The sequence below is a fragment of the Sceloporus occidentalis genome, unplaced genomic scaffold, assembly GCF_023333645.1.
Source record: "Sceloporus occidentalis isolate IW3139 unplaced genomic scaffold, rSceOcc1.0.p SCAF_6, whole genome shotgun sequence".
Lineage (NCBI taxonomy): Eukaryota > Metazoa > Chordata > Lepidosauria > Squamata > Phrynosomatidae > Sceloporus > Sceloporus occidentalis.
This window is the reverse complement of record NW_028316986.1, coordinates 65,376,329-65,401,005: the sequence shown is the minus strand read 5'-3', so window position 1 is coordinate 65,401,005 and position 24,677 is coordinate 65,376,329. Positions and strand designations below refer to the sequence as shown.

Here is a 24,677-nt window from a genome sequence, read left to right as displayed (position 1 = left end):
GACGGCTCTGGTGTTAACATGGGGCAGTAGCAAGTTTTGACATATAACCAGCAGAGCAAAAAGGGCTTTTCCATGAAAGACTTGCACTCTGGCTAGATTTCTATTGATCTTATGCTGAGTGGACTTTTCTTTTTTTTTACATACAACTATTGCAAAGACAGTGCGGCATCAAAAGCCTCAAGTTTGCACATCAGGAATGAAGTAAATTAAAGTGGTTCATTTACTCATTTATGGTGGATTTTAAAATCTCTTTTCAACTTTTGAAGCCCTCAAGGTGGTTTATGAAATGAAGAAGTGAATAAAACTTGGCTGGAGCAAAGAGAAGCAGCAGTTATTAACCGTTTGAGTTCCAGCACCCTCCCACCCCCAACCCCACTACAAAAGAAATTCCTCTCAAGGAACATTTAAATTTATGTTAGTATGCATACAACTTCTGAATGTCAAGGTTTTAAACCTTCAGATCACTACTGTGTTAGAAGAACATGATTAAAAATAACTGATTAACTACAAAGAAATTTCCTTTAAGGGAAACATTGGGCCTGAACAGACAGGCCAGAATAAAGTTGCTTTGGGTGATTTTAAAGGTATGCTATTTAAATGATGCATGCATCCTAAGAGGCCGGAAGCCGTGCCAAAGCCACGCTCCAGTCCTAAGGACTGGAGTGCAGCTTTGGTGTAGCTTCTGGCCTCTTAAGATGTGTGTGTCATTTAAACAGCATACCTCCAAAGTGACCTGGAGCAGCTTTATTTTGGGCTGTCTGTTTGGGCCAATTAATAAAGCACCCCAAATAGATGGTGTTCCCCAATTAAGAAAAGTAAAATTGTTACGCCTTACTAATCTTTGTGGAATTTTTATCACTTTCTTTTTAATATTATGCAATAATCAAGGTAAATCTCTAAACTATGAGGAGAAAATAAATATAAATTCCAACAGACTAACCATGAAACCATGAAATAAAATTTATTTAAAAATACAATTCAAAATTTGTAATATAGAAGTTTCATTTGGGTTTTTTCAGTTTTTTCTTCATACTGTTTTTTGTTTTTCCTTTTTTGCTCTTTTTCAGTGGGACTGCTTTCTCACCAGCAAAGGAATTATTAGAGCATCCTCTTGCATTTTTCAGTGAAGAAGCCTTTGTATATTTCAGTCTAACTGGGCTCTTCACATTGTGTGAACATTTCTGTTGTGTTTTTTCTTTCTCAACACAGCGTTGCACTCTTAGCTTTCTTCCTTTCAGTTCAGAATTGTTTAGTTTCAGCGCAAGGTGTGCAGCATCTGTAGTCTTTAAGGAAAAATAAAATGTTAAGTATAAATTAACACTGGCTGCCTCTGTACTGCAGAAATAATGCAGTTTGATACCGCTTTATCTGCTGTGGCTCAATGTTGTGGAATTCTGGGATTTGCAGTTTTGAGATATTTTAGCCTTCTCTGTCACAAGTACCACAACAAATCCCAAGATTCCATAGGATCATAGAATCATAGAGTTGGAAGAGACTGCAAGGGCCATCCAGTCCAGCCCCATTCTGCCATGCAGGAAATTTCAACCAAAGCATCCCCGACAGATGGCCATCCAGCCTCTGTTTAAAGACCTCCAAGGAAGGAGACTCCATTACACTCCAAGGAAGGAGTGCATTCAACTGTCGAACAGCCCACACTGTCAGGAAGTTCCTCCTAATGTTGAGGTGGAATCTCTTTTCCTGTACCTTGCATCCATTGCTCTGGGTCCTATTCTCTGGAGCAGCAGAAAACAAGCTAGCTCCCTCCTCAATATGACATCCCTTCAAGTATTTAAACAGGGCTATCATATAAAGCTGTGTCAAACTGCATTATTTCTATAGGTGAAGTTACCATCTACAATTAAGGGTCCATTTAATGTTTGGGCCATTCACATTTATTTATAGTTTCCAAATATTTAACACTACCTATTTAAAACAACATCACAACCAAACATAACAGCAAAAAACTATTATCCAGGCATGCACCCAGGTGAAAGCAATGATAAAAACCACTGTAAAGATCTGAAAGACCAGTATCACCACACACCATCTTTTGAAGATACTGGATATGGGTCACATTTTATCCCACTCCCAAAATTGTATAAATACCCTTAATAACCTGAGGCTTTAATATCACTCTGTATTGCATTGGAAGAAGCAGACATACTGACAAAAGTTCATGCTAAAATAAAAAAAAAACCAGTTTGACTCAAAGGTATTGCCAGATTTCCTTTTTTCTGCCCTTCCCTTTTTCCTTTTTATACTGCAAGAGATTAACACAGCTATTTCCTTGAAAGCTACATAACAGGAATGTTATCCATCACAGCACATTTGATAAAGACACCGGAGAGCCTTCTTGGTGGCTGCTCCCAGACTGTAGAACTCCCTCCCACTAGAGGTTTCTTTTCTTTCTGCTGGCAGACAAATACCTTTGTAAGGCAAGTCTTTTGTTTTATGGTGTGTGTGGTGCTTGTGTCTTTTAAATTATATTTGAAATGTATTTTCAACTGTTTTAAACATTGTTTTTAATAGAACTGTTGTTTTTAAACTGTTGTACTAATGTTTTTTAAGGTGTACCTTAATTTTAAGTCTCCCTGAGTCCTCTACTGGGAGTGAGACAGAATATTAAATAACTAAATAAATAAAATATATGATACAGCAAAATTTAATATGCATCTGTATGTCAGAGCCTACTGCATAATTTGATTATGAATTACATTTATAACCCACTCATCAGATTGAAATCCACTGTGGTAGTGTAGTAATTTTGGGTCCTTCCCCCATGCAGCCTCAATAATCTGCTCTGGAGGATCTCCAAAGCAAGTCCTGTGTTTGCAGTCACAGAAGCTGCTTTTGGTAGTGCAAAAACAGTGTTTGATTGTGGCTTCAGATATTTCAGAGAGGCAATTGCCTATCTGACTGCCTGAAGAGGCAGAAGAGGCTGCCTATATGGAGTAGACATTATGAATCCTTCTGTGGTCAAGTTATGGCATAAGGACTAATGCTTTTCATGCTACAACCTAAGAAGACTAGACTTTCAGCGGTGACCCAGAGGACCTTCTTATCAGCCGCTCCCAGGCTCTGGAATGACCTGCCACACAAGATCTGCCATATTACCATCTTGGAAGCCTTGGAAAAGGCTATTAAGACGGATCTCTTCCGGCAAGCCTTTCCAGACTAGGTTAGATCCATTAGACTTGCCTCCCCCTCTATTGATACTGATATCAAAATTGATTTATACCATCACCCCCATCACCCCTCCTCTAGAGGAAGACTCATTTCTAGTGCTAATCTGCCCGAAATTGTAGTGTATTCATATTGAACAGTTTTAAATTTTTTGATGTTTAATCTTTTTTAGGGGATGATCACTCTTTTTATGATGGGGGAGGGTTGGGGTTTGAGTTTTTAATTTTTAATTGTTTGATGTTTTAATTATACTATTGGAATCCACTTTGATTTCTTTGTGAAAAAGTGAAATACTTATTATTATTATTATTATTATTATTATTATTATTATCAGTTGTAGGGGAGGTGTTATGAGATGACAACAGCATTTACTGGGGCCTAGTGTAGGTGCTATATCCTATTTAGTCCTTATATAAGTCCAAGAAGGTCTTAATAGTCTACTCACTTTTGGTGAGACAAGGAAAATCTTAATAATGAGGATCAAGGAAGTCTCAAGATTTCAGTCATGTACAACTGCAGCTAGAGTTTTAACAATGCCATTCTGTAGCTGTTTGGTGATCACTGGATGCCTTCAACTTCAGAAAGTATTCAATGAATTTGGCATAATAGAATGCCATGGTAAAATCAGAATTAACATACCTTAAACAGAACATAACCAAATCCTTTGCCAGTGCCTGTGTTCCGATCTCTCACAATTCGTACACTCATTACACTTCCACATTCAGAGAAATGGTTTCTTACAGTATCATCATCAATATCTGTAAGCAAACAATATTTGGAAAGGAAAGCATGCTGATATTAAATCGCAATAGTCTGCAGGAGTATGAACAAAATTCTGAACATTTTTCTTTAAAATTTAAATGGAAGACATGTTTACTATCTGCAATAACTACTTTAATCTCTGAATTTATGTAAGAGTATGGTTATGTTCACATGTAATGCTAAATCACGCATGCAGTAGTGTCAGCAAGCCTTAAAAAGTCTTGGGTTCATATCCTCTCTATTACCCATGAGGCCAGGAGGAGAATTTTATATTAATTATATAAAAGTAATTATATTTAATTATGCGTTCCCAGGCATTGCATAATTGTCACTTGCTATTTGATGTTCTTTTGTTGTCTGTTTTATTGAATCATTTCCTGTACTGCTATGTATTTTATATGTATTATCCTACTAGAGAGGCCCCTTCCCCACCACCAGTCCCTTTGTGTCGTGTCTTTTTAGATTGTAAGCCTGATGGCAGGGAACCATCCAATTAAATAGATTGTATGTACAGCGCTATGTAAATTTACAGCGCTTTATAAATAAATAATAATAATAGGATTCATTGTCCTCACTTTCTCTTATACACAAACCAACAATCGTGGTCTAAAACAGATTGGGACAACATCTGGGAAAAGATACACATTCCCACTCTTACCCTAAAATGAATTTACTTTAACTACTAATAATCCAATAAATTAACAGTTTTCAAATATCATTCCTGATTTATATGTAGGAAGCCAAGAATTGATGGAAATAAAATTAAAGTGTAAGTTCTTCCAGATGTATGGCAAAAAGAGAAGGGTAGAGAATGCAGCTTTGCTCAGGTGGAGACTTCTTCGTATAACATAATATCCAAGCTCCTATATTGGGGAACAGCTCCATCCTTGGAGTTCCACATCCTTTTCTCCACCCCAACCCCCAGCATCTATCATGCCCCACAAGCAGCTGCTCCTGCTTCCTCCGGAACAGGAGGGCAGGGAAGCAATTCAGACCATGAAATAGCAGCTGGACTCAGTTGGGGGTGAGGTGCTCACGGATGGAGTGGACCAAAAAAAGGGAGCCCAGAGTCACCATATCTTCATGATCTAAACTGTGTTCCACTTCCCTCTGGTAAGAAGGAGCAGCAGTAGAACTTTCCAGGGCTTGACAGCTCCCTCAGGCTGGGAGCAAGTTTGGGGATGGAGTGCAAGGACAAGAGAATAGCTTTTTTTTTTTTTTTTTTTATTAAACTTAGAAGCTGTCAACTTAAGATTTGGTTGGCATGCCTATATATGGTATCGCAAAGATAAAATAAATAAAGACTTTCATAATCACTCTATCAGGAAGGCTCTATTTCAAACATGGGTAAAGATTAAGGGAAAATTTTATTTAGGAATACCTAACTGGATATCCACGCAGGAGGCTTTCTTCGGAAGATGGGAGGGGAACCCTAATTGGGTTAGATACAAAGACTTAATAAAAATGGAGCACAATAACATGATAAAATTTATCCCAAGAGAAGACCTAATTGCTAAAGGAAAAAATATGAGTTGGTTTGGATACTATCAGATCAGGCAAAGGTTCAAGGAAGACGCTCAAAAAGAAGGATTTGAAAAAGAATCAAATGACTTAGATAAAATTTTAGGAACAAAGGAAAAAGGGAAAATCGCGAAACTATATAATTTGTTTCTAACCAGGGAATTGGAGCAGGATATTATATCCACTCATATGATAACTTGGGCCTCTGAAATAGGTCATGAAATACCTCTTGAACACTGGGAAATTGCCTGGGAAAGAGCTAATAAATTCACAATTTCACAAGAACTAAAAGAAAACTGTATGAAGGTCATTAATAGGTGGTATTATACCCCCGCAAGAATTGCAAAAATATACAAACTAAGGGATAACAAATGCTGGAAATGCCAAAAGGAAAAAGGGACATACTTTCATATGTGGTGGACATGCCCAATAATTAAAAGATACTGGTTTAAAATTCATAAAAACATTAAACAAATTTTGAATATTGATTTTCCACTCATACCAGAAGTGTACTTATTAAACATGACTTCATTTGTGGATATGGCAAATCAAAAAAAGCATTGGAGAATACTATTGAACTTAATTACTTGTGCTAGAATCCTCTTGGCAAAAAATTGGAAACTACTCTATGTACCTACTATAGACGAATGGTTGCTAAAGGTCCTGGAGGTTAAAGATATGGAGTGTGCTACGTCAACATACAATGAGAATTCCATGGAAAAAATGGAAAGAGATAAGGAATGGGACCCTATCCGGAACTATATGAAAAGAAAATGGGATGTGGAGCTATGAGGAAATTATATAACATAATAGATATACAGGGGTATGCATGTATGTATAAGCATATACATCTACATAAGTGTGTGGAAGATCGTATAGATATCTATACGTATGGGTAGATATTAGTAACTGAAGGAGTTTTTGGGCAAACATTTGTAGTTATGTAGATGTATACGTAAAAACAAAACAAAATCAATCATAAATGAAGGGATTTTTATTTGTGAGAAATGATAGTAATGTAAGGTTTAATATTAAAAAGAAAGAGATATACAAGATAAAACAAGGATAGAAGACAGAATGAAAAGATTCTTTTTCTTAACGCTTGGAAGGTAGGTTTTCTTAATGTATTAATTATCGCTCTGAAAACTGTTGAAGAACATGGATAAATATACACGGATGTGGAGTATGATTCAATGATGTATAGATTGAATTATGTTTTGCTTTGGCTTATTTTGAATATATTTAATAAAGATTATATAAAAAAAAAAAAGAGAGAATAGCTTTTAGGCATCCCAAAAGAGACTTAGACATGCACATGTCTTTAACAGGCCAATATCTTTTCTAAAGTTGTCACAATATATAATGAACATTATCTGACACCTAGGAGCAAATAGCTTTTTAAAAGAGTAAACATTTGAGTACATTGTTAATAACTTCCTACACACTCTAAATCCGCTCATCAGCAGAAGGTATAAAAGAAGTGGTTCTCATTAAGCTCTCCAGAAGAGTAGCTTTTCTGGTAGAATAATTTACACTTATCTGAAAAGAAGAGTATGAAATTTCACCTACCATAAGGGAGGTTGCCCACAAATATTGATCTCTTGTTATCATGCTGTAAAAAAGGCAAAAACATTTTAAAAATTGAATCAATAACCTAAAGAAGGGTCCAGAGGGGAACCTTCTATACCATTTGAATTACTTACACACGTGGATTGTGAAGCAAGGTCGACTCGGATGTGAAATCCACTGGTAAATTCAGTGCCATTACTATGAAAGCCATAATGGGGGAAAGTCATGAGAGAAAGAAAAAATAGTCATTTACTATTGGTTTTTAGTTGACACACTGCATTATTTTTGAAAAAGGATATACAGGTTAGAGTAACATGCTTCGAGTCAGAATTATATAATTAAATATGAATTTTGTTACTTTATAAAATCAAACACAAGTAGTAACTTTTTAAAAAATATACCATTTTAAGGCATTATTAGCACCATGTTCCTCCTTGAAAACGACGTAAGCGTTAATATATTTCATGTTTGGATGCAATTTTCGCCTGTAGAAGATAAATAAAATTATTATATATTTAACTGAAATTTTTAAGACTGGTTGTAGAATTTATACAATTCTCAAAATAGTTACTTTGATGAAAAATATATTGCATTTAATCTGACATGGCATATTTTCAAAAGAATTTGCTACTCCTATACTTTCTTGATCCCTCTCAAACATGTATAATCAGTGTGTCCTAATACTAGAGCATCTATACATTCTCCCATCTAAAATGCAGGTTAATTTTGCCAGGCTGAATGAAAAAGGGTCCCTTTCCACACATATTGGGAAATACCTTAGGGGGCTTTTATATGCCTCAAAAGCTATGCTCTTACCAGCTCTATCTAACAGTAAGGATTGAGTAAGAAGTAATTTCCATCTTTTCCAGTTAGGAAGCCGAAACAATTTCAGAGCTACAATGCCATTCATACTGATCTACATTTATGGGTTATGAACTGCAGAATAACTTTAATTTCCACTTTGGTCCAGAACAGATAGAAAAGACACTTGATTATGATCAAATTGCGTGTGTGTGCCTTCAAATTGCCCGTTGATTTATGCAGACTCCATGAATTTCATATGATTTCATTAGGCAAGAAATACTCAGAGGTGGTTTTGCCAGTTCCTTCCTCTGAAATATAGCTCACTGCAGCTGGTGTTGGTTGGCAATGTTCCATCCAAGTACTAACCAAGGCTGACCCTGCTTAGCTTCCGAGATCAGATCAAATTACACAGCTGGTTAAATAAACTTTTTAACTGTACTATAATAGTTTTGAAACAAGTAACCAGTTCAGAGCAAGTTAAAAGAATAGACATGCATTACATAATCCTTTACAATCCCTAAATTCTTACTAAAGCCATATTTATTTTGCTTTTCCTCGGCTCTGCAATATAGGCGGGGAACTGTACGGTGGGCAAGGAGCAATTTCCTTTCAGACTTCCCACACACATAAACAGTGAGCCCAAATATATCTCCATTTCCTTCTGTAGTTCCCCTCAAAAAGGCAACCAAAAGTGATGACACATCACTTCCTGTCGCCATTTTGAGAAGGACTATGGAGGGATACAGAAACATTAGGGATAATGGGGGAGCCTAGTTTCATAATAAACTACAGTTCTCAGAACTCCATTGCATTGAGCCATGGCTGTTAAAGTGGTGTCAAATCGGATTATTTCTGCAATGATGCAACCTAACTCTCTTTAGGCAATGACTTTATCAATACTGGTTTGCCAATTCATAGTATTATCTCTTTTCTAGCACTGAACCAATTGATATGTTTGTAACACAGGACATGCAAAACTGTAATTCAGGATGATGACCAGGCATTCTAGTTGCCATTGTTAAAACTACTGAGTAAGAACATGTAGCAGCTAGAAAGAAACTGATTTAAAATGCAGAACAACAACAAAAAAAAAAAGGGGGGGGGAGTTCTCCCCAAAAGGAACACACAAGTTACATAACCTACTTTATAGCTGCCATTTTCTTTGTCAGAGTATCTTCAGCTGGAATCTGAAAGAGAAAACAGGTTAGTTTACAGACCTTGTTCAGCTATGTCATATTACAAATATTTTGAATCTGATTGGAAAACAGCATTGCAAAAGAAACCATTGGATTAGTGAGGTTTTCAGGTTCGATATATATCCAATTTAAGAGAAATCTAAATCATTATAAAATATTTAGGGAACAGATTAGACTAGTGCCTCTCTAGTTATCTGATTTAGGGGACAGGGATTTTTTTTTAATTAATCAAGACTAATACCATATTAGTGCTCATTAGCTACAAATGTTTCTTTCTTGGAAACTTGCCATGGACCAACAGCCGCTGGTCACAACTGGTATCAGTCCACAGACTGCCACTTTGGGTAGCACTGGATTAGAATACGGAATAACAGAGACCAACTATTCATTCAGAGTGATCAATTCAGCCTTCCAAAAATGTGTTAGCCAAAATTGACATTACAGGAAATTCTTTTTCCTGGCTTTCTAACTGGAAGATGAGTAGAGTAATGTTGCCTGTTCCAAGCTCAGTGCAAGTAGAGTCCTTTTACCCTTCCTCTAGTATGCATAAAGGTTTTGGGAGGGTATGTGGCAACCTCATTATGTCCTAACACGTAATCAAGCAAAAATACAATATATAAAATATAGTCCCTCTCCTGTGACTAAAGATTCTCTCCCAGTGAACAATCATCAGCCAACATAAAAAGTAACAGACGTACCACAGAACGAAAACGAACTGATTCGATTTGTCCATATTCTTTGAAAAATGTCTTCAGCATCTAAATTTAAACAAAATTTTGGGTTCATTTGTTAATGCAAACATGATACACAATGAGAAGCAAATATTTCAGGTAAACAGAAGAAAATATTTAATCTAAACAGACTGAATTGAATTCCCAAATTCCCTGTGTTTTAACTGGTTTGTAATATGAAGAATACAAAACCCAAGACCATTTAGGAAATTATTGTTTCTTCAGTAACAGAAACAATACTTAAGATAAATACAAACTCAATGCCCAGGCTTGTTCAAAGCTAAATATTAAGTTTCTGGTGTTAAGAATAAATCAGTAAATCAATACAAGATTTGAACTTAGGTAAAAGCTATCATTTAAGTACTTATATTCTCTAAGTATTTTTATTCAGAACAAAATTCCAATGAAATCAAGGGATACATACTTATATGAATGGGAGAGAGTGGTGCAACTACAGAGGAGCAACTTTGGACCTTTGGAAGATGCATATACCTCCCACCAAACCTAAGAAGGATGCACAGACACCCCTACAGAGAAGCCAAGATGTTTTTTATCACTTATACGGTGTCACTATGCTCTCTAGAGGGTACAAGACAATTTGCTATGACTTAGAGGCCCTCAGAACTGTTTTAGACCTGGAGGGAGCTCTTTCCCAAACTGAAAATTATCAGGTGTTACTTTGTTTTGAGGGTAGGAACCCACTGGTCCTATGACAGATGAGGTGACACACCAGCTAGAAAACATGAGGGATACAATGTGGTGGTGGCTACATTAGGGCTGTTGGAGGGCAAAACGCAGCCCACAGGCTGCACTTTGCCCACTTTAGATTAAAGCGTTGGATAGAGCTAGGAAGACTAAAGTTAAATGCTTAAACCAGCATGTCCTGCAGCTATGTTGCCCTAGGAATCCTGGTAACAATCATCTAAACAAGGAACTTTCCAAAGATTTCAACAGATTCACATCTCCATTCAGTCATAAAGCTCGCTGGGGAAACTTATGCTACTTGGTACATTTCAGACCAATTTGTAAGGCTGCTTGTTGCAAATATAGAACGGGGGAGGGAGACAATTTGATATCTGTGGATGAAATGAAATCTATAAATATGGTAAGTACCGGTAAATAAAAATATCGCTTAGAGTGCTTGGAACATAAATTCAAGCAAAAAGAAGTACATCTTGGACTGTCCACCAGTCACTCACCTGTGCTGTACAACTAACGGGTAAGTTTCCCACAAAAAGTGTCCTCTTATTTTTTAGCATCTCCTCAGCCTTACTGATTTGTGTTTTCTTTTGTTTTATTCTAGCATATTCATCTGAAGTTGAGGGATACTTGGTAACCAGTTGAGAATGTCTATTTTTCAACTTTTGCTTAATTTTTATTTCTTTTTCCTCCTCTTCTTCATCTGCTTGTTCCAAAGCAAATTCCCTTGAATGAACAGTGAATAATAGCAATCAAGTTATTACAAGTTGGGTTTTTTGTACAATCATAAAAAATAATACATTTTAAATTGAACTAGTCAGGGGGGGCTCAATTGCTAGATAAACAATAGTATAAGAAGCAATGCAAGTATCATCATTCAAACTACATGGAAGTCAACAAATGTGTGAAAAAAGTAGTACTGTATAGACAGACTAAGAATGTTGTCCTATATACTCTTTTCTGGGTTTATTAGATGTTCTTTAGAACATACGTGCATAGGGTCAAATTCTAAGATCCAATTCATTATTTACTTACCTATTTTGTGCCATCAACTCTTTCTAATCTAAGACTGAGTGCAATCACTACTACAAAATTACTGGAGTCATCAGCAGAAGTCAAGAAAAAGGCATATCTCATGCTGTGTTTCTAAAAGCTAAAATTTCTAAAATACTTCACCTGAACTTTACAGATTAAAAGCATTTAATTTACCTGTTTGACAGCATTTTCTCTGCTGGAGAGAATTTCTTTTTGTTAATTTTCTTCATTTTTTTCAAAGGCTGTATGTTAGTTGATGAGCTATGAACTTTTGCAGCGATTTCCTCTTCTGCATGCTTGCGTTTTTTGTTTTCCTTTTTGAAACAAAAGGATGCTTTTAAAACAGTTTGTTAAAGGAAAGCCAAAAGGGTTTTTTTAAAGCAAAACCACAATGCAAAAATAAAATAGCATAAATATCAGGAAAAACTTCAGTTTACCATCCTTCATTCCATCCCTGCCTAAACATTTCATATTTATATAATTATGTTAAAATTAATTTCTCATAGGTGATCTCTTATACACTTTCTTCCAACTATTAAAGCATTTGTTGTAAATACACAACTACCTTGATGCCTTTAAGAAGATGCCTATTATTTTGAAATATGACAAAAACATGAAGAAGAACTTCAAACAAAAATGCATTTTTGTTATGGTGAGAAGCGTTTTTAAAAGCTGTTGATAGCTATTATTCAGGTGAAAATTTGACATAAATGAAGGATTACTGAGTTCCTACTTAAATCGTCTTTCTCACATGAATTAAAGGCTAGTCTATATGTTACCATAGTACAATGGCATAAGAACTACAACCGCATACCAGGAATCATATGGGCTGGATATATAATGATTCCAGTTTAGTATTAATAGTGGTGATAAAAGCATAGGTATTCAGAGTTATGACTCTGATTAAATATCTCAGTTTGAAATTAAATTTGAGATTAAAGTAAATCTGATTATGCCGCAGAACTCTGTGAAGGTTATGGTACATGAAGGCTTGAATACAGAAAGAAAATACAGTTACAGATTCAAAGGAAGACAGCATCTCTGGTAGTTAGAAGTGAATGGTACTCATATTTTCTTAGTCCAGGGTCATTTAAGGAAACTAAGGCGGGTTACAGACTGCCAAAAAGCGGCACTCTGCCGCCACCACCGGTTGCTGCGTCTGGGACCCGCAGCAGCCAAACCGCGCGGTTCCCGGACGCAATGAAGAAGCGCCAAAATGGCGCTTCTTCTTGCGCCCCGGATGGGACACCGCGAGGTGCTACTCGCGCACTCGCGGTGTCACATCCGGGGCACGACGTATTGACGCTATGCGTCCGATACGTCAAAATGGCGGTGTCCATGTGTATAGGGCGCCACCATTATTCTCGGCAGTCCTCGGCCAACCCCTAGCACATGACGGGGGCGCCGCAAAAGCCCATTTGTAACGGGCCTAAACTAATCTGGGGTCACTATGAAAGAATTATTGATCCTTAGGTAAAGACCAAAGGAGTCCTGTAAAGTGTCCACAAGTTATCAACTAGAGGATGTGGCTAACAGAATAGTCCAAACACCGCATTGTCAGGAGCCATCAGCAACAGTCAAGATTGGGTGAAAAAATATATTCTGGAAGGAAAAACAGGACAAAGTTGAAGAGAATAACATTGGTCTTGACAGAAAGACTCAACATCTAGAGTTGGACAGATTTCACCCAGCCTCTAGGCATACTACCTGATTCCTGTTTGAACCACCATCTGACACAGATTCCAAGCTTTCGTTTAAAATAAGAGCATCTCTCTAGTCCCTCTGCAGCAGAGTTATGGGGCAAAATGTGCAATCGGTATTCTGTCCATTTTACAAGAAACAAATCCATCCTTGTCTTTGAGTGTGTTTAGCTAGTGGGTAAAGCCTCACACATAAGCCTCACTGACAATGCAGTTCCAGAATTTTACTTTAACTGTCTGCATGCTGGCTTTAAAAGCTGCACCCTGCCACAAAGCCTGGGGAGACACTTCCAGAGTTTGCTTCCTCCCGTCCTCACTTCCAAACAGTCCTGATTCAATGGGAGGGAATGCTGAGGATCAGAGAAAAAGGCAGTAAGGACATATGCATGCCCCAGATGTATGGCAGCTGCAGCCAAGCAACCATACAATGGCTAATGGAGCATACAAAAAAAATTCCAGAAAGAAAATGACCATGTGCTTTATAGATTATAGCAAAGCATTGGACTGCATGGATCACAAAAAGCTATGGATGGCTCTTAAGGTAATGGCAGTGCCACCACATCTGATAGTCCTGATGAGAAATCTGTACTTAGGATAAGAGGCTACTGTTAGAACAGAATATAGAGGAACAAATTGGTTCCCAGTTGGCAAAGGGGTCAGATAAGGATGCATTCTATCACCCTATTTGTTCAATTTGTATGCAGAAAGTATTATACGAAGAACAGGTTTAGACTCAGAAGAAGGAGTGAAGATAGGAGGAAGGAAAATCAACCATCTAAAATATGCGGATGACACCATACTACTAGCAGAAAATGTCACAGATTAGAATCTACATAAATTCAACCTAGACAATGAAGAAAGTGAAACAGTTAAAGATTTCCTGTACCTTGTATCAAATACTGATCAGAACACAGACTGCAGTCAAATTAGAATAAGACTAGGAATGGGAAGGGCAGGTATGAAAGAACTAAACTAGATCCTAAAGAGTAAAGATATACAAATGAACACTAAAGTTAGAATCGCCTATCATCATGCATAGATATGAAAGCTGGACAGCGAAGAAAGCAGATAAGAAAATCAATTCATTTGAGATGTAGAGCTTGAGAAGAGTGCAGAGGATACTATGGACAGCCAAAAAGATAAACAAATGGGTCCTTGAACAGATCAAACCTGCCATCACCTTGGAACCCAAGATGATCAAACTGTTATACTTTGGTTACATCATGAGAAGGCACAACTGATTAGAAAAGACAATAATGCTAGCAAAGGTTGAGGGTAGTAAAAAGAGAGGAATACCAACAACAAAGAGCTGGTTGTCCCCTTTTTGCTCTTCAAAGGTGCTAAGGATAAAATAAAGAATTCAATGGAGAAAACAGAATGAGAAATAGAAGGTATTGCTATCTGGAGGCCATACTACTCAGAGAAGACCCTGCATAGATCATCTTAATATAAATATCTAAGTGGCAACATATCAGAAAAGGTGCTCCATCATACATAGGACTGCAATCTTAAATGTGGTTATCACAGTGCAAGCTCTGAGACCTATTGTTGAATAAATATTCCAACACTGCACTTGAAATTTCAGTTGATTTCTTAACTGGCTTAAGGTTTGTTTCACAGTTCAAAGTAAGCAAAAATGGTTAACAAAGGGATTTTGAAGCAGGGAGAGAGAACTTCATTCTCATGTTAATACTAGGTAGGTCTCATAGCTAGACAAAGAGCTATGTATATTCCACATGGGATAAACTGTAATTCAGGGACAGGGAGAATTAAATACATGTCATATCTTGCATGAGTCACTAGATTGTCAGAATATTATTATTCAGAATCTGTGAGGCATTCCATAAATGTGAATGTTAGGAATTAGTTACTACTGTATTTCTGGTCTGGGGAGAAATAATGTTCAAAATGTTTTACCAAGTCTGCAACTCAATGTTATGTGTTTTAAAAAGAAGTAAAGACTTTGCTCTTATGAACATAGAAATTTAACCATGGACTAAAAATTGGAAGATTCATTAAGATGTCATTAAGCAGGTTGGGGTCCCACAATGTGACTACATCTAGATATTAAGCCTAGGTTTTTTCAGCCTCAGAGCCTTCATTCCAAAAAGAAACAGAAACTATAGCAACACCATAAAATAAGATTTACTGTATAAAACAGTGCAATAATAACAACATAGCACATATTATGCACATTGATCAGACTATTAAAGTGTAGCAACAAAGCACTAAGATGAATCAATTTCTTAGGCATAAAAGGCTCACTAGGGTGAAAGTCATTTTCAGTAACTGCTTGAAAATAACAACTGAAGCAACCTGCTAAAGATCAGGGTACCAGGGGCACCATCACAGTTCAACAGCAGTCATTAGCAGATGCTCCTGATAGAGCCATTTACTAAAATAATACCAAGATTCACCAGTGTAATTTTATTCAGGATCTACACACTGATTTCAGCCCTGATGAGAACATGAAAACCCTTTAACCGCTCTGTCCCCAGGACTGGCCCTAACATTAGGCAGAGCATGGCATCTGCCTCAGGCACCAGATGTAGAGCAGTCAGGGGTAGCAATGAGTTGCTGAATATTTGAGCTGCACCCACTAAGCTATTCTGCTGCTCTTACATGCAGCAGAGGGGGCTATCCTAACCCTGGTGCTGGTCTGCTAGGCATCTTGTAACAGAGACATTATCTTTTCCTACACCTCAAAGAAAACATTTTCCTGCCCCACCTGTAAAAGATAATCTGGCAATGTAAACATAAACCTTCAATGGCTCAAATACTGAATTTACATTTGAGAATTGTCTAGAAAAAGCAACTACTTACTTTTGGCACAGCAACATATACTGGCTGTGTTTCAGCTGCAGAAGCACTGAACAGTTGTAACAAAGGACGTGTACTAGATGTTGTGGGCTTATTTTGAAACAGACTGTTAGCCACTTGCCCCACAAAGTAACCCTCATTTGATTCACCAACAGCATCTTTCTCATGTTTTTTCCTGTTTAAAAAGATGACGTTAGACATCCAAAAGTTTTGGAATGTAATAAACTTAAGTGATTAACAATAACACTGGGAGTCAACTAACAACTGCTGCTTCCAATGAAAGCTGTCAAAATGTAAACCAGTTAAGGTTGAAACAATACATTTCTTAAAAACTCCCTTGGGGTAACACATTAAAGAAAAATTAAAAGCCATACAGCTGGCCCTCCATTTTCGCAGGGGATCCGTTCCGGACCCCACGCGAAAACAGAGGCTTGCACATCTTCAAGCCCCATAGGCTTGAATGGGACATGCCTCTGTGCTCAGGGCCTGGGCGTGCAGGCCTGACACTCATGGCATTGAAAATAGCTGAGGTTGCCGCTCCGCAGATACTCAAGGTCGTGGATCTCAGATCCATGCGTTTGGAGGGGCGAATATTGCTATCTTGAACAGGAGGCAAAATATTCCAAAGATATACACTTGTCCCTCCATATTCGCTAGGGTTAGGGGCACAAGACCCCCGTGAATATGGAATAACCGCAAATAACAAAATATCATGTTTTTACCTTAGAGGACACCTCTCTAGGAATCTCTAGGTCCTCCAGTGCAACTCTGTGGTCAATATCCAACAGACACTGGCCATAGAACTGCACTGGAGGAGCTACAAAGGCCTAGTAGAGTATTCCCTCTAGGAATCTCTAGATCTTTCAGTGCAACTTTTAGTTAAGACTTGCACTGGAGGACCTGGATAGTCCTAGAGAGAACATATTAATCAAATCTAACAATAATCAAGTCTGCAAATATGAAAGCCGCAAATATGGAGGGATGAGTGTATACCACATTGATATATACTATGTGCAGTGTCATAATATCGTCATAATCTCAAACTCATTCAAGTCTTAAGATTCTACATTTGTACTGTTACCAATTTTTGGAGCTTATCGCTTGGTTTATCAGTTTGGCTTACCTCTCCTAGTTTAAATTTCAATTCAGGCTTCATCCTGATCTTACCAGATTTTTGCCACTGAATTTGCCTCCCGAATACAGCCCAAGCGCACGGCTCTTTTCAAATCCGGGAGTTTTCCAGCTTAAGAAAATCCAGGAGCGCTCCTGGAAGTGGGCATGAACTTGGGCTGTATTCGGGAGGCAAATTCAGCAGCTGATAAGATCAGGATGCAGCCCAAACTGAAATTTAAACTGGGAGAGGTAAACCAAATTAATAAGCCAAGTGATAAGGTCCATAATCAATTCATCAGTCTTATAAAACATAACTGAAAGACACCTCTGGAAAAGGAAACTGCATATCTAGGACGAGATTTTGAAATTAGCTGAATGCTTCTACCTCCACATAAAGCATCAGCATTGTTATATTTGGTGGGTGAACGTTTTAAAAACTTTGGAGTTTAGCTCTTCATGCTTCATTCAGAAAGCGAGAACTCTGGCATATAATGAAAAGCTGGGAATCCTGGTTTAAAAACCAGTATGTGAATCTGCTATATGGAGCTTCCTGCAACCAATTACTCTGTCATTTGTGCAAAATGGTAAAGAAACAAGGGAATAGCATCCAGTGATATCCAGAACTGGAATTATGGGTAAGTGAGTCCTGATCAGTCAGGATTCATAAACTAAGAACAAATCCTGTCTGAAAGTTAGCTCATCATCATGGCTTTTTTGGATACACTAAACCATCATTGTTATTATTTGCTATTGAGGTGGCTTTGTATTATGAGAGCCATGTGAATGAAAGGCCTCCAAGACCTCAGCCAGCAACAGCCTTGCAGACTCAGGCTCAAAACACACTGCAGAAAAAACCCAGTTTGAGACTGCTTTAACTGCTCTTGCTCAGTGCTAGGGAATCCTGGGAATTGTAGTTTATTGTGGCACCAGAGCATTCCCTGATGGAGGCGGATAAATGTCTCAGTTCCCAGAATTCCCTAGCATTGAGCCAGGGCAGTTAAAGCGGTCTCAAACTGGATTATTTCTGTAGTGTGTTTTGGACCGCAGTGAGCATTAGATAAGTATGCATTAGTGTGTTTTGTCTTTATAGCCTACCCTACTTATTTTAAGTTACTATTTTATAATTTTGCTGAAATACATGTATTAAATACTGGGGAAAGTTTACATTTTCATTATAATTTTAGACTGTATGCCATTGGCTGGGTTTTTTTATATCTGTATCTTGTTTGGTGACTTTGTAAAGCGCCAGGTAAAACATATACTGCTATATAAATAAACTTTAATAATAATAATAAATCCTTTATAGACAAAGGCCATCTGAAATGACTTGGGAGTACACAATAAGGGCCTCCTAAAGCAGAAGGCAAACTGTCGGATACAGCTGATGCCCTGCTATGAATGAAGGTAATGCATGGAGAAATCAAAGCAACAAAAGCTCAGACACAGGTCCAAAACACACTGCAGAAAACAATCCAGTCTGAGAGCGCTTTCACAGCCCTGGCCCAGTGCGAGGGAATCCTGGGAATTGTAGTTTATTGTGGCACCAGAGCTCTCCGGCAGAGAAGGCCAAATGCCTCACAAACACTACAGTTCCCAGAATCCCCTAGCACTGAGCCAGGGCGATCAAGGAGCCCCTCAGGGCCCTTCTGGGCTGCCCCTTGTGGCTCCTTACCCTTTCCCCGGCAGGGCCTTGCGGGGCCCCATCGCCTCCTCCTCAGCCAGGCCTCAAGACTAAGAGCGACGCGGCCTTTTCCTGGAGGAGGAGCCGGAAGTGGGAGTGGGAGGCCTCCCGCGCAAGGCCCAGCCTCAGGCCCTCATGCGGAGGCAGCTCAGGGACGCCCCCTATAAGGCCCTGTCCTGTACTTACACTCACAGCTGTAGCTCTGTCTACACACACACACACACCTTTAGCTCTATCTGTATGAAGACACACATATATCTAAAGATACACACATACATCTGTATCTCTGTCTACACACACACATATCTATAGCTCTAACGACACACATCTGAAACTCTGTCTACACACACACAGATATATCTATAGCTCTGTCAATCTAAAGGCGCGCACACACATACATGTATCTCTACACACACACATATATATAGCTCTAAAGACACACACACAATCTATAGACATACATATGTATTTACACACATATATCTATACACACACACACACATCTCAATGCACATGTATCTCTGGCTTTTCTTCGCAAACGAAGATTCAGGAAGGACTCATCCCACATATCTTTCATGTATCTATCAATAGACATATATGTATCTCTACACACACATGAATTTGTCTACACATGCATCTATATATCTATATCTACACACAGAGAGATGTATTTCAGCACTCACATATGTCTGTTTACACACACACACACACACACATATATATATCTACACATACACATATATCTACACACACATCTGTCTAAACATATCTATATATCTATACACAGAGACATTTCTGTGCTCGCATATAACTGTTTATACAGACATGTATCTACACACATATCTGTCAACACACATATCTATATATACACAGAGAGAGACATATTTCTGTGCTCACATATTTCTATTTACACACACATGTATCTATACACATATCTGTCTACACACATATATCTATATATCTATATCTACACAGAAACATTTCTGTGCTAGCATATGTCTGTTTACACACACATGTATCCACACACATATCTACACGTATCTATATATCTATACACACAAAGACATATTTCTGTGCTCACATATATCTATTTACACACACATACTGTATCTACACACATATCTGTCTACACATACATATATCTGTATATATAAACACACAAAGACATATTTTTGTACTCACATATATTTATTTATACACACACATATCTGTCTCCACACACATATTTATCTCTATATCTACACACACATCTATAGCTCTATCTACAGACACACGTATATATCTCCATGCGCACACATATACTGTATGTACAGAGACACACATATATACAGTATCTCTATATCTAGCTAAAGACATATATTCCTATATACACACGCATATCTACACACACATACATCTATATCTGTCTACACACACACACACACACACACACTTCAATGTTGTTGTGTGCCTCCCAGTCTCCCAGTCATTTCTTTACTTATAGTGACCCTATTATAAGGTTTTCTTGGCAAGTTTCTTCAGAGGTTTGCCTCGGCCATCTTTTGAAGCTGAGAGAGTGTGACTTGCCCAAAGTCACCCAGTGGGTTTTTATGCTCAAGCAGGGAATCAGTACATACATAGATCTCTATATCTGCATGCACAGACACACACATATATATATCTACACACAGACATACGTGCTTCTGTACACACACATCTATATATCTGTCTGTGTACAGACACACACGCACATATAAATAGTTGTGTGACTTCAAGTTGTTACAGGCTTATGGCAACCCTGTCACAGAGTGGAAGATTTGTCGAGGGGGTTGTCAGCACTTCGCTCTGAGGCTGAGAGGGTGTGACTTGCCCAAGGTTGGTTTTCATGGCAGGGAAAGGGATTTGAACCCTGGTCTCCCAGAATCATAGCCCAATACTCAATCCACTACTCTAGGCTAGATAGATTAGATAGATAGATAGATAGATAGATAGATAGGTAGATAGATATTTCTATACTCACCCACATCCATCTATCTGCACACACACATACACAAAGCTCTCAGAGAGAGGGGAGGAAATCTCCCTGAAACAGTCTTTGCATCTTATTCCAAAAGGAGACAAATGCATGTGTGTGCCATACTTACGTGTGCATATGTCACAAACTATCTTATTCAATCTACTAAGTAAACTTGCAGCTAATAATTCAGTAATATTCTGTCTGGAAATCTGTAAGGAAGTTTAGTGTTATTTACATTTCTATGACAGACACTGGCAAATGACAAATAATTTGGGTGGAGGCATGAGAGGGGCTTGTGGGATGGTGCCCCATGGAAACCTTTCCTCCAAGTCCCTCACACGGTGGAGTGCTGGAGCTGGCTAGGAGCTGGCCCATATCTGAGCATGAGCGACTTTGGGCTGGAAAGCCACACCAGCCTCAGGCGGTCACCTCTAATCTGGAACCATTCATGTGTGTGTCTGTGTGTATGTTATGTGCCTTCATTTCCGACTTATGGCCTACTATCATATCATTTGTTGTTGTGTATCTTCAAGTCGTTTCTTACTTATGGCCTACTATCATATCATTTATTGTTGTTGTTGTGTATCTTCAAGTCGCTTCTAATTTATGGCTTACTATCATATCATTTGTTGTTGTTGTGTGTATTCAAGTTGTTTCCAATTTATGGCCTACTATCATATTGTTTGTTGTTGCTGCTGTGTGTCTTCAAGTCATTTTTGACGTATGGCACACTATCATATCATTTGTTGTTGTTGTGTGTCTTCAAGCCATTTCTGACTGATGACGACCCTAAGGCGATCTATATCACAAGGTTTTCTTGGCAAGATTTGTTCAGAGGAGGTTTGTCCTGGCCTGGCCTTTAGGCTGAGAGAGTGTTACTAGCCCAAAGTCAGCCAGTGGGTTTCATGGCCAAGCTGGGATTCAAACCCTGGTCTCCAGAGTCCTAGTCTAACATTCAAACCAATACCTAGATAACTGCACTATACTGTTATAGTGCTGCTGTTCCACTTTAACTGCTCTGGCTGCGTCCCGTTGCATTCTGGGATTTAGAGTTTAAGGAAAGCCATTTAGAATTCTCAGCCAGAGAGCTCTTAGGCCTCACTGAACTACAAACCCCAGAATGCAACAGGAGGCAGCCAGAGCAGTCAAAATGGAATACCAGCACAATAAGAGCGTAGTGCAGTAATATGATTAGCCACACTGGCTCTCTGTTGCTGTATACATTACTATTCTTATTTTGAGAAAGAGATAACTCTCTCAAAATGGCTACCAATATAATCCCGGAAGTTTCTCATCTAAACAATGAACTGGTTCTGTAGCGTTGTGTGTATTGTGCAATCACATGACCCTCCCTTCTCATTCCTAAAGGTTGTTTGCAAGGCTCTTACTAGGCGCTGTTATCAAATAGTCTAAATGTGTGTAAATAGTCTCTGGTTTTGCTGGTCAATGACCGAATAAACTTTATTACAATAAATAGTCTCTGGTTGTGGAAAGGAGCCTGTTGTGGGCTTTGCTGGAGAGTGCCCTCAACTCACCTGTCACCTTATGGCCACCCCACAAATTTTATTGGATGACTTTTCTTGAATTTATGTCAGTTTTCCTTAAATGTTCATGGCCATCACCATGTTTTGTACAATTAACCCCACAGTCGTTTAGAATCATAGAATCATAAAGGTGGAAGAGACCCAAAGGCCATCAAGTTCAACTTCTTGCCATGCAGGAACTCACAATTCATCATCATCATCATCACCCCACTTTCCTCTCAGTACAGGGACTCAAGGTGCCTAATAAAATTTGAAACAGTCTAAGTTAAAACAATATGAAACATTAAAAATACAAAGTTTAAAGAACAATTAATCAAAGCATCCCTGACAGATGGCCATCCAGCCTCTGTTTAAAACCTCCAAAGAAGGAGACTCCACCACTCTCCAAGGAAGTGTGTTCCACTGTCAAACAGCTCTTGCCATCAGGATGCTCCTCCTAATGCTTAGTGGAATTGCAGTGGTTAAATGCCTGGACTGCAGCCACTCACTCATAAACCTCAAGGTTGTGAGTTCAATACTAGCCAGGGGCTCAGGGTCAACTCAGCCTGGCATCCTTCCATAGGTCACTAAAATTAATACCCAGCTTGTTGGGGGCAATTAGCTTACACTTTGTAAACTGCTTAGTACATTGGTATAGAAATGTACTTGCTATTGCTAGTGCTGTAGCTTGCATCCATTGTTCCGAATCCTAGTCTCTGGAGAAGCAGAAAACAAGCTTGCTCCATCCTCAATAAGACATCCCTTCAAACATTTAAATAAGGCCATCATATACCTCTTAACCTACCCTTTTCCAAGCTAAACATGCCCAGCTCCCTAAGTCTCTCCTCATAAGGCATGGTTTCTAGACCCTTCACCATTTTGGCCATCCTCCTTTGGACATGCTTCAACTTCTCAATATACTTTTTGATGTTTCATACTTTTTATTCATCCTGAACCTCCCAACATAGTTCCATGACTCTGTGTCCAGGGGAAATAGCTTATTCCTAAGCACTTTCTCCACACAACCTGGAGCTTTATACGCCTCTAAACTCCCAACCACTTGCATCTGATGGCAAATTCCCTCCCTCCCAGAGTGACCAGAGATCCTCTTCCAGAACATGTCCTATATTTCAACCTTCTGTCCAGGAGGAATTTCAAAGTGTGCTCCATTTTGAGCATGACTGCATCTGCACTGCAGAAATAATCTGGTTGGACACCACTTTAACTGTCATTGCTCATTGCTATGAAATTCTGGAGACTGTAGTTTTTTACGGTACCAGAGCTTTGCTGTTGAAATGTGGCCAATGAACCCCTAACTTGCTTCTTGCACACAGCTGCTCCTACAGAGGCTAGATGGACATCTGTCAGGGATGCTTTGATTATGAGTTCCTGCATGGCAGGGGTTGGACTGGATGGCCCTTGTGGTCTCTTCCAACTATGATTCTATGATTCTGCTACTCACTGTCTCTCCTGCTGCCTTCTATACCTCTTTTCATTGTCATGGCAGATGCCCCTCACTTACCTCTCATGCCCTGCCACTCACACTCACTCTCCCATCTCTCCTACTTCCTCCCTCACCGCACCGTGTGTCCTCACAGCATACCCCTCCCATGCTTCTTGGACAGCCCTTGCGCCGCTCACTTTCCTCCTCCCTGTCTTATACAAGTCTCCTTGCAGTGCTCTCTCTCTCTCCTATCTCTTACTGCCTCCTCTGTATCACGTTTTGTTGTTTTGTTAATTGTCTTTGAGCCAATCCTGACTCATGGTAACCCCATGGATGAAACATCTCCAAGATTCTCTATTCTCCACTGCTCTACTTAGGTCTTGCAAATTCATACCCGTGAGCTCCTTAATAGAGTCCATCCATCTAGCAAGTGGCCTTCCTCTTTTTCTGTATCCCTCCACCTTTCCTAGCATTATTGTTTTTTCCTATGAGTCATGCCTTCTCAGGGTATGACCGAAGTATGACAACCTCTGTCATCTTGGATTCTTGGAGATCTCAGGCTTGATTTGTTTTAGGATCCATTTGTCTTTTTTTTTTTTTTTTGGTTGTCCATAGTATCCTAAGCATTCCTACCCAGCACCACATCTCAAATGAATTGATTTTCCTCCTATCCATTTTCTTTGCTGTCCAGCTCTCGCAACCATACAGTATATGGTAATAGGGAAAACAATAGCTTGTATGATTCGTGCTCTCCTTATATCCTCACGAGCCCCTTGTTTGCTTCTTGCAGAGCTGTTCACACTGCTATTTCTCTCCTTCTCCCTCCCATGCCTCACTTCACACCATCATTGCTTGTCTCTTGTTCAGCACCATTCCTATTGCCCACCCTCCCATCTGTCC

General features: G+C 38.8%; 1 protein-coding gene across 2 annotated transcripts; it reads right to left on the bottom strand.

Annotated features, from left to right (window-relative positions):
- Positions 1-942: 942 nt before the first annotated feature.
- Positions 943-18,897, bottom strand: RBM34 (RNA binding motif protein 34). 2 transcript variants are annotated; one of them, XM_089529883.1, is made up of 12 exons: positions 18,806-18,897; positions 16,024-16,195; positions 11,675-11,814; positions 10,966-11,191; positions 9,734-9,793; positions 8,983-9,026; positions 7,437-7,520; positions 7,170-7,233; positions 7,036-7,078; positions 5,327-5,377; positions 3,823-3,941; positions 943-1,283 (listed from the first exon to the last, which is right to left on the bottom strand). In XM_089529883.1, the coding sequence occupies exons 1-12, from the start codon at positions 18,835-18,837 to the stop codon at positions 1,002-1,004; spliced, it is 1,317 nt and encodes a 438-aa protein (XP_089386009.1). In that variant the 5' UTR covers positions 18,838-18,897; the 3' UTR covers positions 943-1,001. The 2 variants fall into 2 exon arrangements, with proteins under 2 accessions (XP_089386009.1, XP_089386010.1); XM_089529884.1 differs by lacking the exon at positions 5,327-5,377.
- Between the last annotated feature and the right edge of the window lie 5,780 nt (positions 18,898-24,677).